General features: G+C 59.2%; 1 protein-coding gene across 2 annotated transcripts; it reads left to right on the plus strand.

The window, feature by feature from the left end:
- Window positions 1–5,036: 5,036 nt before the first annotated feature.
- On the plus strand, window positions 5,037–13,176 carry CYGB (cytoglobin; the record flags this gene model as incomplete). Of its 2 annotated transcripts, XM_079726008.1 has the most annotated exons (4): window positions 5,037–5,179; window positions 10,105–10,336; window positions 10,640–10,803; window positions 13,143–13,176. In XM_079726008.1, the coding sequence occupies 4 exons, from the start codon at window positions 5,037–5,039 to the stop codon at window positions 13,174–13,176; spliced, it is 573 nt and encodes a 190-aa protein (XP_079582134.1). The 2 variants fall into 2 exon arrangements, with proteins under 2 accessions (XP_079582134.1, XP_079582135.1); XM_079726009.1 differs by lacking the exon at window positions 13,143–13,176 and having other exon boundaries at window positions 10,640–10,807.
- Between the last annotated feature and the right edge of the window lie 2,294 nt (window positions 13,177–15,470).

The following is a 15,470-nucleotide window of genomic DNA, read 5'->3' on the forward strand; positions in this document are numbered from 1 at the left end:
GGCAAGGCCACAGCAGACCAGGCCCGGCCAGATGGTCCCAGATTTGGCCTTTTCTCTCCTGACAGGAGGTCCAGGGGCATTTCAGTTGAGGAGATGGACTGTCTGAAGTCAGGGACCTGTCAGTCCCACATCAGCCACAAATTGGGTGGACGAGGTTGAGCAAGTCATTTACGTCTCCCTGTCCCTCAGCTTCCTGCACCATTAGCAAGAGCTGGAAACACTTGAACTGCCAAACCTTTGGGGCCCTGGAGACTTCCGAGTGAGTTAATGTATGAGAAACCCCTGAGGAAGAATAAAGCACTGATCATATAACAGCAACAGTAGAGTTGGCGTTAACTGAGCAGTTACTCTGTGCTGAGTGCTTTACTATGGTTATCTCATTTAAACCTCACAGAAACCTCACAACCAATCTGTTATTAATCCCAGTTTACATATGAATAAAAAGATTACATAATTTGGGCTTCCCTGGTGGCGCAGTGGTTGAGAGTCAGCCTGCTGATGCAGGGGACACGGGTTCGTGCCCCGGTCCGGGAAGATCCCACATGCCGCGGAGCGGCTGGGCCCGTGAGCCAAGGCTGCTGAGCCTGCGCGTCCGGAGCCTGTGCTCCACAACGGGAGAGGCCACAGCAGTGAGAGGCCCTCATACCGCAAAAAAAAAAAAAAAAGATTACATAATTTGCCCACAGCCTCTCAGTAAGAGCGGAGGTAGGATTTAAACTCAGGCTGCCCCCCTCCAGACCCAAACTCAACAGTGAGGACCAGTCAGCATTTGAGGGCCCAGTGATCGTCATTTTATACATGTCAGCCCATTTCACCGGTAGTCGTAATTAGCACCATTGTGACCCTCTCAGCTAGCCCAGTTATTGAGGAAGGGCGTCACAGAAATGACTCTGCTTCCTGCACAGGCCCTGGGCTTCCCAGGGGGCCTTCTGACATTCCAAACTTGGGGGAACCCAAGGACTGAGAAGTCAGAGCAGAGACACAGAGAAAGACCCAAGTTCTCGGCTTGCCAACCTCGACGTATTTATGGGGCACACTGCAGGCACATCGCCCACACCCTGGAAGAGATGTGGGGTGCACAGGTGAGCGTGCATGCTCACTGTCTCAGCCATCTGAGCCTCCTTTCAGAGGAGTGAGAGAAGCAGTGCCGGGGGCTAGAAGATGCTTCCACAGCAGAGAATATCACTCTTTAGATAGGTCCCCCACACTAGATGGGCCCAAAGGCACAAATGAACATTTCCAACAGTATGCTCCTCAGAAATATTTGCTGATTTTTCAGTGTTTTCTTGGGCATAGAGCCCCTATCATCAAAGGACACTAGTCAGCGGGGAAGGAAAAGTCCAGAAGTTTCCCAATCTTCACCCCTGGTAAAGGCCACATGGCTCCAGAATAGGGAAGAGTTAACTTTCTGGCCACTGGAGACAGTCCCTGCCCGCAGGGACTGCCCAGCCAATAGCACTCAGTGCTGATGATGTCATGCTCCTCCTGCGCCTTCTATTGGGGACTGGACAGCGAATCCTGCTGGAGGTTCAGGCAGCTCCGCTGCCGAGACTGGGGGGGAGTGGCGGGGGACAGCGGGAGAGGGAGGGGGAAGGGAAGGCAAGCAAAGCAACGCAGAGCTGCTTCTGCCTCATCCCCCTCTCCACTCCCCCTGCACCTTCCAACAGAAGGGACCCTGGGGGCCACCCCGCACTAGGACAAGCAAGGCAGAGAAGTTTTGGTCCAGAGGAGAGGCTGGGAGTCCCATTCCCAACTGGAGAAAACAGACATTCGGCCTGCCCACTTGGCATACAGTGAACAGGGTAGCTGCGGTGAGGGGCCTGCGTGGAGCACGCACGCACGCACACACATACCCACGTACACCCCCGGGGCCTGGGCAGGGACAGGGGACAGCGGCAGGCTCCTTAGCGACACCCTTCCTCCTCCACCCTAGACTCTTCTGCCTTACCTGCCTGAGGACTGGAGGTCTGTTTCCAAGCTGCTGCCCGTAACTGCCCCATCTACGCCACTGGGCTCTCTGTGGGAGGGAAAAGAGGCAGGCAGAGCTGTGGGCAGCACCCAGACCCCAGACCCCGCTCCTGCTTCTCTGCAAGACCTAAGCCACATTGGGCTCTGGAATCGGAGGCTGTGGCCAGCGTCTTTGAAGAGCTCCAAGTTCCCCCTACTTCGAGGGGGAACCTCTCAGGGCTCTCTTGCAAGTCCCCCCCAGCCTCCCTGGAGCCCAGGCAGCCCCCGCCCGCCTTCAGCTTGGCTGTAACCCAGCGCAGTAGTTTCTCCCCCACCCCAGCCCGTGGCCCAGTCAGTTTCTCACGGTTGGACCCTGTTGGCGAATCGGCGGCGCCAGAGCATGGCCAAGGTGCTGAGCAGGAAGAGGGTAGTGCACATGGCTCAGCTGCCCCATCCCCTCCAGACCGGGTCCGCAGGAGAAGGCCAAGATGGCCCCTGCCAGCTCTCCCAAGCCCTTGCGGTCCTTCCTGAGGCTCCTGCAGGCGATGGATTAGGAGGCTCAAGCTGATTAGTGGGGTCAGCAGACCCGACCTTGTGAAGACTGATTGACCTCACCGGACCCAGGTCGCCCCCCCCGTGGCAGGGTAAATCGACCTCAGTCTGTTCTGGATGTAGGTATAAGTAAGCCCTGGGCCTGACCCTCAAGGGGCTTAGAGTCTAGACAAACGCACTGGCAAGTTAAACAAATTACCACCACAGACGGACTTAGGCTATTCAAGGTGGCTACAGAGCACTGTGGGAGTTGCAAGCGTCCAGGGAACCTTTCGAGAGGAGCTGGGCTCATCTGTGTCTGCAGAGGCTCAGAAGGGTGGGCCCACAGACAGACTCCGCCAGAGCTGCAGACGTGAGAGCACAGGGCACGTTCTGGCAACTGGAAGTTAAGGATTGGTGGAGTCATGATGTCACAGGGGAGGCATCGGGAGGGGAGGAGGAGAGGGGAAGAATATAGATGATGAAGCCAGAAAGACAAGGGAGGCCAGGGAGTGAAGGGCTGGCTAAGTGGTTCACTTCTATCCTCTGGACAGCCGTTTCCAAATGTTTCTGATTACATACCTTCTTCAGTAAAAGGCAGAATCTAAGTGTGCACTCAGGAAAAGGGATATATGCATCCACTCATAAATTATATACTATATTACTGTGCAAATACAGTCCCACACCAGAGACATACATAAAACTTGTAAAGGGTGAGATGAAAGTGAATAGAATCAAGATTTCTCCTACTTTCTGTCCACATCCCAGGGGAACCTCTTGGGCAGCCATTTGGATGGCCACTGCACTGGCTCTTGGGAAGCTATCAGAGGCGGCCCAGGCAGCATGCGGAGCACAGGCCAAAAGAGAGAACACGGGTCTGAGAGTGGCGAAAGTAAGAAACTAAGCCCACACACTCTCCTCCATCCCTCTCCAAGACCCCCAGAAGAGGGCATTAGAGTTTCCCTCCCTCAACTGAGACCTGAGCGGCAAGAGGCCTCCTGCCCAGCCAGGATTCCAGTAACGTACCTGAACCCTGGGCTCCAGCAAGGCCCGGAGCTAGGGCTGTGCCAGGGCCCTCTGCTTTGAAATAGAATTTTAAAAAATAAACACGTAAACCAAAGCTGAAGAGGAGAGCCGCCACCTCTTGCCATACTTGAGCAGTGGGCACAGACTTGGGAAGGGCAGTGTCACCAGGGAGTCTTAGGGAGAACTGGACACACCCCACAAGAGCCGTCACACGTGTCACATGTTTCAGATGCTTGCAGCCCGGGTCTGGCCTCAGGCTTCAACTGGGAGTCAGAGGTGGGACCCCCTCCATACCAGAATCGAGCAGCTGCTTGCAGGGTGGGGACCAGGCGGCTCTCAGAGGCACAGTCCCCACCTCTGGTCTAATCCCCTTCCCTGAGAAGGCCACCAGGACAAGAATTTGTCTCCTCCACCCACAGAACCCCTCCCTAATCCAGGTCCTGGTGGCTGAGATGTCTCCAGTGCCCTGGGCCTCCCCCCGACCACCAAGACTTCCTGACAACCCCACCGACCCACCCACCGCAGGTCCGCTCTGCCTGGCCCAGCGGCCTCTCCTTCGGACTTTGCTCCCCCAGGGCCAGAATTAGGAGCGGCGCCAGGTTTGGGCCTGCCTGTGTCATCAGGAAGCCACCCAGGGCCTTCTTTCTGACGCCACGTGCGTGCCCCGAGGGGGAGGAGTGCTGGCGGGAAGGAAAGGCTGGCGCAGGCCTCTGGCGCTCAAGTTCGACAGCCGCCCCCCATCCCCGCACTGGTGTTTTCCTGTAAGGTGTTGGCGTAGGGAGGTGACCCCAGTCCTAAACCCTCCAGAGTCTGGGGTCCGGAGCTCGGGGGTGGCGCCGCAGCCCCCCGGCTGGCTCGGGAGAGGCCGGGAGCGAGCGGGAACTCAGCTCGGACCGCGGCGCCGCTGGAGGGGCTCGCGTCCGCCCCCTCGGGCTGGCGGCCACGCCGCAAATGCCTGGGAGTGTTCGACTTAAGAGTCAGTTCCCCGCCGCGGGAAGGGGCCACACACGCACACCCCCCAGCCTCGCCCGCCGCGTGAGCCGAGACCCGGGGCCCCCAGACCCGCACGCGCCGCGGCGCACTCCCGTGCGGCCCGGCGCCCCGTGACCGTCCGCCCCCTCCTTCCGGGACCCCCCAGTACACCCGCCCCACCTACGCCCCGCCCGGCAGTCAAACTCCGCGGTGGCCTGGAGGGCGGGCACCCTGCCCAGCCTTCACCTTGCCGGAACTGGCTCACGGACAAGGGGTTGGGGGTTTGGAGCGGATCTTTTTTTTTTTTCACATTTTTCCAGCAGACCACATCCCCGCCCCCCGCTCGCGGTCCCCCGCCCCCTGCACATATACCCTACACACACACACACACACGCACGCACACATACACACACACACACACACACACACCCGGCGCGCACAGACACGCTCCCTCCCTCCGGCGCGCTCTACCACTCGCCCGCCAGCGGCACACGCAGCCGGCCCCGGCTCCCCGCGCCCCGCGGCCGCCGAGCGTAGCCGGGCTGGGCTGGGAGCTGCTCATGGAGAAAGTGCCGGGCGAGATGGAGATAGAGCGCAGGGAGCGGAGCGAGGAGCTGTCCGAGGCGGAGAGGAAGGCGGTGCAGGCGACGTGGGCCCGGCTCTATGCCAACTGCGAGGACGTGGGGGTGGCCATCCTGGTGCGGTAGGTGTCGCCCCGGCCCGGCCGGGCCCGGGGGAGGGACGGCGGCAGCGGCTCCGGGCAGACGCGGGCTCGGCCCGGGTCCGAGCTCGGGCGCCACCTCCCCAGCTGCGATTGGGGCCGGGCCGGTCGGGGTGCGGGCAGCGTGGGGCGCCTTGGGGTGGGCGAAGCCCTGGCCGAGCCCTTCCTAGCTCTCTCTGGGCGAGGTGCTCACCAGGAACTAGGACCCAGACGCAGAAGGAGGGCACCTCCATCTCCCTCCCCTCCCGGGCCTCAGAACTCCTGGCTCAGCCAGCCATACCTTCCTCACCAGCGACCCCAGCCACGCAACCGAGCTGTTATGGACACACATTTTGCCAGCCTTTCCAATGGGGGCCTTGGGGGCTCCCCATTCTAGAGACAGGAAAACTGAGGATCAGCCAAGAAGGAGGACAAAGGAGCAAACCCCTTTCTCCAGCTCAGCCCCTTTCTGTATTCAGAGACTTGGAAGAACAGAGCAAAGGGCGAAAGAATAGAGGTCAGAAGGAGTAGACCCTGGAGGTCCGGTTTTCCCAGCTGGCACCTTCCTGCCCCTGGGTCCAGGCCAGCAGGGAGCTCCCAGGTGAGGCGCAGGTGAGTGGAGAAGCAAACAGTCCCCTAGGATGCAGTCCCTGCCGAGTTTGGTGGAGGGAAAGGAAGATGCTTCAGGAGACAGGGCCCCACCCTGAAACCCCGATCTGGGGAGAAAGGGTCATGTGTCGGGCTCAGGGGTCATTCAGGCACCACACGCCCCCGAGGGATGCACACACACAGAGAGACACTGTTATTCACACACCTACACACCGGTGCACATGCACACCATTCCCATATAGTTAATGTCCCCAAGCCACACAAGCTAGTAATTGACTACAGCTACAAATCGGGGCTCTCTTCCCACACATGCCGGTCCCTGGGGGCGCAGGCAGGGAGGTCCCCTTAACCCTCTGTCCTTGGCAGAGGGAAGCTGTCAAATCTAGGGCAGATCCGGAAGGTCTGATTGTTTGAAGATGGGGTGAAACCTGTCTGTGGAAAGGACAGTTGAAGTGCATGCCTGTCTCCCAGTCTTGGCCCTGTCTCTGGCTCCTCTTTCTCTCCCGCACTCTCTCCCTTGTGCCTCCCCCAAGCCTGGGACCTACCCAGCTCCATATCGATGTGCCCTGATTCCAGCTTAGAAACAGATTTTGGAGGAAAAAGAGCAAGAAGCACTCTTGAGAAGTTCCAGGAGGATTCCTGAGGAAGGGACAGCTATTTGGGCAGCTCCCAGGCCCAGAAAGAGCCGGGGGTGGTGGGGAAGCTAAGAGGGGATTTCAGATCCCGAAGCCATCAGACGTTGGGAGGTGCAGCTCTGCATGTGCGAGCACCCACACAAGCACACAGTGGACAGTGGAGTCACAGATGCGCCAGGCTGCATCCCTGGAGGGCTGCTCTCAGCTGTGTTGTTGGCACATGTGGGCCCACCAGGCCTCAGGATGCACCCGGGTGTGCACATGGGTCACCAAGAGGAAATGAGGCAAAGTCCAAAGGACCTTGGAGATTTTTGTCCCGACGCCCTGCTGTTTGCCAGTGAGGACATGTAAGAGATGTGTCCAAGATCCAGCTCCTAGGGTCCCACCCAACCTCCCCAGGAATGAGGGGTGCCGAGGAAGGAACTGAATCCTGAGGTGTTTCTGGAGAGTCTGAGCTCTTGGCAGGGGTTTCATCCTCTCTCTGTGCCCCTTTAGTTCCCCAGAGGGGAACTCTTTCCTCAGAGGGCACTGGGTCTGGGCTGGGGAGGTGGTCGCCAAGTGCTCAGGGCTCAGAGGGAGGCCCACAGTTAACCTGAGAAGGCCTGAGATAGTTAGATCTGGGCTGCTGATAACCCCAGGCACACTTCGCCTGACCCCACCTCTGCTGCCGGAAGCCCAGCCCAGCCCAGCCCAGCCCAGAAGAGAAGCTGGCCCAGCACCCCTTCGCCCAGCCCCAGGTCCCGCCAGCCTCCCTTTCCTTTTTCTCCTCCTCCTGATGTCCGCCCCCAGGGTAGGGGGTGTTAGCGGGACTCGACTGATAAGCTTCTCAGATAAGGCCCCTCCCCAGATCCTGTGCCCCTCAGTTTTGTCACAGACCCCTCTTGTCTTTACGCCCCATCAACAAGGACTGGCGGGCAAGGATGGGCGGGTGGGACAGAATCCGAGACAGTCGCCCTCTGACCGGGCACTCTCACCTCCTCCCTCCCCACTGGGCTGGGGCCAGCCACACCCCAACACTCCCCCTGTGAGGAGGTAGCAGCCTCGAGGATGGTGGCGGAGGGGCTGCCCAGACCCCATGCCTCCTGTCCCTGCCGGGAGGAGATCAAGAGGGAACACCCATGCTCTAGGAAGGCTCCCCTCCCGGTTGTAACTCTGCCGCCTTCCCCCTCACGCTCAGACAAGCCTATTTCAGGCTCTCCTGGAAGCCCAGATGCCTCTGGAAGCTGAGAAACTCCCCAAGCTGGCTGCTGAGGCTTCTCCCAGCAGCGCAGGCCGGAACTGGGAGGGTCAGGAGTAAACACGGGGGTGGGTGGTGGCGGGGGGCTCAGAGAAACGCCAGGATGCAGGAGCAGAGCGCAAGGCCCCTTGACTCCCCTGGCCCAGAAGAAGGGCTCATCGGGACCATCCTTAGGGCCATAACGGGAGACCCACCGTGTCCCAGGGTACCATCCCCGGCAGAGCAGCCTCTGAGGAGGTCTGCGGAAGCCATCAAAGCGGGGGCCGCCCCGGCTCCTTCCTGGTCCTGCCACCCACTCCGCTTGGCCCACTGATGCAGCCGTGGGCATCAATTCCTAATCCAGAACGTGGGAAGAAAAACAGTGCCAACCTCAGGAGGATATCACAAGAATTAATGAGATCATATAGTAAGTGCTCAATAAATAGTCCCTGTTATTTTCTCATCAGTAAAGTGGACATAATACCCACTTTGTTGTGGCGTTATATGAAATAACAAGTGGAGATGCTCTGCATGTTGTTATTCACCAGCCAAACAAAAATTAGTATTTTTGTTGCAATGTAAAACCTCTAAAGTCAGAGATCCTCATTTAAATCCAGACTGGGTTTTTCGTATCTGTCCTTCATTACGACACTTCTCCAGAGAAATCCAATGTGTTTTCAGACCTATCGCGTCATTTGTCCTCACCAGTATAGCTGTGAAGTAGCAAGCAGGGGTGCATGGACTTCTCTCACACTTTTGCAGACAGGAGGTTGTGAAGCGATTTGCCCGAGGTCACACTTGGCCTCCGAGAGGGGCCCTTCTCGTAGCCTGAAAGGGTGGCCGGGGCCAGATGTTCTCCCTGCATCTGTTCCAGCTCTCAGATCTGAGACCCGACCCCCGGCCCCAAGGGCTGTTCTGGCAAATTACCAGCTCTCTCTCATCACAAAGGGGACCCTCCAAAAGTGTGAAACAACCTGAGAAAACAGGTCCAGGACCTGTTTCCATCCATTTTCTGGGCTTCAGTTATGTAAGTTCTGATTGAGTCTGGCCACATACCTCCTGCCCTGGCTGGGTGAGGGATCGCAGATGTCATCACCACCATCCTGCAAAGTGCAGGGCTCTGGGCCAAGGTGATGGGTCAGAGTGTGCATGAGACCCGGGCTCTGCCCTGGGGTTGGGGGAGCCAGACGGACACACAAGGAAGAAGCCGTGAAAGGTGGCAGGGAACACACTAATGGCCTTGGAGGGAAAGCAGTCGCCCTGGGCCAGGCCGGGCGCTCAGGGAGAGGCCCAGCTGACACCAGGGAAGGGGGGGGGGTGGGTCCACCACGTGGAAGGGGGCCAGCATGCCGAGGAATCTTTAACCCGTGGTAAGTGAAGATGTTGGTAAGTGAAGCTGTTGGGCTGGAGCGTAGGGAAGAATGTGGCCCCCATGCTGGAGAAGCGGGTGTGGGACAGTTTCTAAGAAGCCTGGAATCCCAGGTTAAGGAGTTTTGACTTTGTCCGGTAGACAGTGGGGAGCCATGGAATGTTTTTGAGCATGAGAGCGACCCAGTGAATGTGGTATTGGGGGGAATTAGACAATTTCAGATAAACTGGAGAGGGAAGGGTTAGAAAGCCCTGGGGTCTGCCCCAAGAAGTGCACAGGCTGGTTTGAGAGCTAAGATATACAGACAGACGTGAAGGACTTACCAGGCCGGTGACATCAATCCATATCTTTAATTAAATCAACCGATGACTATGCAGGCTGAGGAGAGAGGCAGGGTAGTGAATAGGGAAGGGACTGGGCTGGGAGGAGGACTGAGTCTCATTTCTTCCCTTCCATGACCTGAGCTAAGTCAGCTAAGTCGCTAGGGCCTTCCTTTGTTTAGGAGGAGAGCTCTGACTTCATCATAAAAAAGGGTGGCATTTACTGAGCCCCCTGTGTCCACACTGTGTCAGGGCTCCACGTGCTGTTTCTCGTTTCATCCTCCCAACAACCACAACGACTCACAAGCAAGATAGGAGCAGTGATGCCCATTTCATAGATGAGGAAACTGAGGCTCAGAAAAGTTAACTTGGGGGTATAGCTCAGGGATAGAGCATTTGACTGCAGAAAAGTTAACTTGCCCGAGGGCACACCGGCCGGGGATTCCAGAAAGCAGGCTCTTACCCCCTCAGCTGCGACTGGAGCAGGCCTTGAAGGGTGTGTGGAGTTTGGGAAGAAGGCAAGAAGCAAGGAAGCTTGCTTCCTTGGGAGAGGAAGCTGCAAATCTGGCACATAGAAATGGCCGGGACTGGGGAGAGGTCTGCATGTAAGCCAGGTCGTCCAGAGGAAGGGTGTGTGTTTGAGGAACTGCTACACATGGTGGGGTGAGGGTGGGTTCAGCCTCTCCCACCTCCGTACCCACCCCCACCATCGTCTGGGCACTTCAGGGTGGGGCCTGAGGCTACCCCCTGCTCAGCACCCACCTGCTTCCTCCTGCCAGGTTCTTTGTGAACTTCCCGTCGGCCAAGCAGTACTTCAGCCAGTTCAAGCACATGGAGGAGCCCCTGGAAATGGAGCGGAGCCCACAGCTGCGGAAGCACGCCTGCCGGGTCATGGGGGCCCTCAACACCGTGGTGGAGAATCTGCACGACCCCGAGAAGGTGTCCTCTGTGCTTGCCCTCGTGGGCAAAGCCCATGCCCTCAAGCACAAGGTGGAGCCTGTGTACTTCAAGGTATGTCACCGGATGGGTGCTGCCACCCACCACCCACCCTGTTCCATCCCAGAGCCCCATAACCAATGACAGCCTCTGGGCCACTGGGCCACTGGGCCACCCAGCCTCTTCCCCTGGCATGGCTGTTCCCGGGAGGGGCAGCAGGATGGGGGCTGCGTCTTGACGGGTGTCTGGTTCCCAAAGCTGCCAGGTTCTTGTTTCATGAACAATCCCCTTGGCCAAATACAGGATAGAAGGGATTCTGGGGGCTGCAGAGGGCAGGATGCCCAGGCATTTACTCCCCCTTCCTTCCTTTGCACCCAGATCCTCTCTGGGGTCATCCTGGAGGTGATCGCCGAGGAATTTGCCAATGACTTCCCACCGGAGACGCAGAGAGCCTGGGCCAAGCTTCGCGGCCTCATCTACAGCCACGTGACCGCTGCCTACAAGGAAGTGGGCTGGGTACAGCAGGTCCCCAACGCCACCACGTGAGGAGGCAGCCTCCCTGCCGCATCCTCCCCCATCCCCTGGCCTCCCCCCTCTCCTAGCGCCCAGGGACTGACCACGGGGCAGGAACAGTTCCAGAAGGGTGGATCTGGGGTCCGACACATTAAAGATCAGGCATGATAGGAAAAGGCTCGCTCACGCCGAGGACCCCAAACAGATTCTCCTCGGGCAGAGCCTTCCCTTTCCCTAGAGCCAGTGGACACTCAGGGCACCCCAAGACCGAGGCTGCCCCGGGCAGAGAGGCTCCAAAGGTTCCTGGCGGGAAGGCTGCTCATCAGGCCCCGAGGCAGCCCAGGCTAGCTCTGGCCACTTCCTCCCTGGTACCAATCACATGGGGATGTTTTTCATCTAATGCTGACCGTGGTCCCTCCCGCCTCGGCCTCAGCAAGGCTGGAGCCAGGAGAATCACGAGGATGCACGCACGTGCCGGAGCCCACCCGGGGCCTGCGTGGGTGTCCCTCCCACGCACACCAGCAGGGGGTTTTACTTCTGGGCTGACCCCGGAGGCCGGGTTCCCAGTTCTGGGGTGAGGGCCCCGGGGGAACGGGCTCCAGGAGGGTGGCTGGCCTGGTGACTCCCGCTGACTCGGAGCACGAGGGGAGGGCTGGCCCCCAGACTTGGCGGCTGGGAACACTCCGGCCTCCCTGGGCCCCCAAGGGGCTGGGGCTCTGGGAGCTCAATGGAGGGGCGGAGGCAGGGCTGGAGGAGGGAGGGGGGAGAGGAGCGGAGGCGGGAATGGGAAGCAGGGGTCAGCCAGTGGCTTGGGACACGCGTTGGAGAGAAACATTCCCAGCAGTTTCCCAGGGAAAAGGCGGCGTCCCCTCCCCGGGCTCCGAGCTGGTCCGAGGAGCCGGCCGGACCTCCTGCACAGAGGCATCCCCGCGCAGCTCCGCGGAGTAGGTCCCCCGAGGGCAGCCTGCAGAGGCCCGGCCTCCCGGCCTTCCTGCCTCTGACCACACTGGCCCCCGCTTGCTGCCGCTCCCTTCACCACCCTGAGAGCGCGGAGCCCTCGGGGGCTGCTGGCAATGGCCAGGCAGCGACTCCAGATGTTCACAGCTGGGCCCGGGCCGCCCCAGACCTCAGAGTGAACGCAAGCAGGCAGGCGATTTTTACCTGCCGGAGGAGGAGGAGGAGGAGGAGCTGGCAGAGCCTGCAGCCCGGAAGCAGCCGGAGGGCAGGGGAGGGGTCAGTGGGGGGGAGGGGGCTTTCCCTCCCACGCCTCTCCCCAGGCAGGCTCTGCCGCCAAAGATGAGTTTGTTTACAGCCAGGAGACAAGACTTCCTGCTTCTAGAGAAAAGGGCTTTTTTATAGGGGCCTAGAGGGACGGAAGAGAGCTGGCCCGTGCAAGCCCCAGTGAATCAGAAACACATGGACAGCATTTCCCGACACGAAGCCCTGTCCCCTCCCCTCTCTTGCCGTAGCTGGACCCCTGGGACTTAAATCTCGCCAAACCCCAAGCATTAGGAAACCGCTGAAATCTCATGCCTCCCCCTTTCTGCTCCTTGTGCACTGAAAGGAGATGGGCCACCGTGGGGACTGGCCGGGGCCCTGCGCCCTCCTTGGCCTGAGCACCCCACATTTGGGTTACCCCAGCTGAGGGGATTGTCCCCTCATCCCTTTGCACACTCTGGTGCCGCCTCTGGTCTCCTGGGAACACGGGTGTGACCCCCAAGAGGGCGTGTCTCCCTGGGCCCCAGGCCTGCAGACCCCACTACTGCCAGGGTCCATATGGGTTCGGAGGGCAAGAGAGAGTTACAGGGCAGAGTTCTAGAAGGCCTCCATCCAGCCTCTCTTATTAGAGACGCAATAGCGAGCCAGACGGCACTGTTTACTGAACTGACTCTGCTTCAGGGTGTGCGTGCACTCTGTGTGTGTGTGTAGTCAGGAGGTGGCGGAGTTTTGGGGTGGTGAGTGCAAAGGGGCTGCGTGTGCAGAGAACGCCCATGGGTGGCCCAAGGGGGCACCACAGGCCAACCAGGGAGTGCGCATGTCTCAGAATTAAGAAGAAGAGAGCTCACTTCGCAGTTTGCGGAACACTTTCAGGCAGTTCTGTCGCTCAGATCCCACGGAGGTGGGCGCCACAGACATGATTCACATTTTAGAGAAAAAGATCTGAGGTTCAGATGGGCCGGCCGAGGTCTTGGCATAAAGGGGCCTAGAAGCTGGGTCTAGTGGGCTTCTTTCACGGGCCCCGCGTGGGTCTCTGGGCTGGTACCGTTTGGCCTTGCAGCCCCTGATTCCTCTGCCCTCTCCCCAGGTTCCCTGGTCCCACTCCGAGGCCCTAGTAAACTGTTACCTACATCTCCTATCTCGTCCACAGCCCACCGGCCACGCTGCCCTCTTCGGGGCCATAGGACCCCCTCTCTCCTTCCCGCTCCCTGGCAGCACCTTGAGCAGAAGGCCGAGTTCTGAAGACGCTCCTTGACCCTCCATCTCTGGGTGCCAAGGAAGCTGGAGGAATCCCTGACTCGTCTTCCCGGAAAGAGGCTGCCTTGGCCTTGGCCACAGTCCCCCTGGAGCCGCCGGAAGGTGGCATCAGCTGCCTGGATGCTGACCCCAGCTCAGCGGCGCAGAGGGTGGCCTGTGGGGTGGGGGACCTTGCCTCCTTGAAGAGCCGGGCACACCCTTCTTAGCTTTTCTACTCACTGTTAGAGACCTAGCTGAGCAGCTGGTGGGAATCAGGGGCGGGTCTGTGAGTCACTGGAGGAACAAACCAGCCCTGTTTCTATCTGCCTGGCCACACACAGGTCTCCACATCACTTATCTAGAATACCACGCACACACGTCTACCGTATATACAGATATATTCTATATACAATCTATATATAAATCTATATCTATATATATATACACATACATATCTATAATGTGTATCAGTAAGGCCCAGAGGCACGAGTGAAGCCTCGGTTCTGCCCACCGAGGGGTCCTGGCAGCTTCTGGGCAGAGAACAGAGTGTTCCGGCAGACCGGGGTCCCACATCAGCACGGAGAGGACCCGGGCCTGCGTGGGCAGGGTTGGGGTGACCCAGCTTGCCAGCAAAGCCCAGCCCATTCTCTCTGACCAGCTCCCCACATTCCTGCTTTCCACTTCGGGCAGAAAGGATTTGGCGTTCCCTACCTCTGCCCCCCACAAAAGGAGGTGGGTCCCTGACTTGCCCCTAAATGGGCAAGTGGGGAGAGAGAGGGGCCCAGAAGTTCTGGACAGGATGACTGCAGCGGGGGAGGGGCCATGGTCCAGAAACCTCGGATGCCAGCTCCATCTGCCTTTGCCACTAAGACAGACGGCCCTGGCGGGAGGGGGATCCAGGCCGCTGTCAGTGGGGCAGTGGTGACGGGACCAGATGCCTCCGTCTCTTCCTGGGGCTCTGAGGGCTGAGGGCCTTCCCTCCCCTGCCTCTCCTGGCTGCTGGCTTGCAGTCAGCCCTCTCCGTCCATCTAGGTCAGCGTTGCTGGGGACCACCCCCCCCAATGTGTGCCCCTTGGTCACGTGTATTGTCCTCAAGGATGTTTGGCTACTGTGGCTACTGTGCCTGTGTCCTCCTGTCCCATCTTTGTGCAGCCATCCGTGTAACTGCCTGTCCTCCTTTTGTAGTTTCTGATGTTTGTAAGCAGACCCAGCCGTGTCATTAAACAGGCTCCTTCTTCCTGTGTCTGTGCACGCTCATTTGGTCTTTTCCTGCCACCTGCCCCTCGCCTCTGTCTCCCCTCCTTAGTTCAAGACGACTCGGGCCTTTTTCTTGAAAGGCGACCCCCCCCCCTCAAGGGTCCCCCTCACCTGTGTCTCAGCCTTGGCTGGTCGCGGGCCCCTCTGATTGGGGCTCAGGACGGTGGTGGGGGGCCCCGGCTTGTTCACTCAGGAGCACAGAGCTGCAGACTGGAAGCTGGGCTCTAGAGGTGGGAGGGGGGAAAGGGAGTCTGTGCTTGTTTTAAAAAGTCCGGGGGCTTTTCATCTTTTGTTCTGGAAATATCCTCCCTCATGTGGGGGAGAGAAGAGAGGGAGGCCTCAAGGGAGAGATGTTCAGAAAGGAGGGCCCTGCTGGTTTAGTGAGCCAAGCAAGCCAAGGATAGGACCTTGACCTTCTGGACCTGAGCTGAGCATCCCACACCAAGAGCTGAGGCCCGGCCTGATGCTCAAGGTACGAGTGGTGGGGCAGCCCCCGGGCATTTGAGAAAGAGGAAGTCTGCCCTTACTAGCCTTAGGCCCCCAATACCTTCCCTGAGCTGTCTGCTCCCAGCCCCTTCTATCTCCCACCCCACAGCCTCGGGCCAGGCCTGCCCAGCCCTCACTCATGATGGAGGCAACAGTCAGCAGCATCCACTCCCCTCCCCGAGGAGGGACCAGGAGGTCACCACCCCCGGTGGGCTGCAGGAGAAGCAGGAAGCAGCCTCTGTCCCTTGGGAGGGCTCCCGGCTGCCTGGGAAGATTCAGCTGACACACAAGAAAGGTCTTGTCTCCCAGGCCGTGAACATGTTGAATCCAGGCCTTCATCGCCTGGGCCTGGCACAGCAGAGGTGCTGGATAGCAATCCAGAGACTAAATAAATACCACTCATAGAAAGCCAAACCAGTACCTGGGGCCAAGAGTGAGCTGTGTGCACTGACACGGGCGTGCAGAGTGGAGAGAACAGAGCGAGGCAAGGCCTTTCCAG

Source organism: Hyperoodon ampullatus (genome assembly GCF_949752795.1).
Source record: "Hyperoodon ampullatus genome assembly, chromosome: 19".
NCBI lineage: Eukaryota > Metazoa > Chordata > Mammalia > Artiodactyla > Ziphiidae > Hyperoodon > Hyperoodon ampullatus.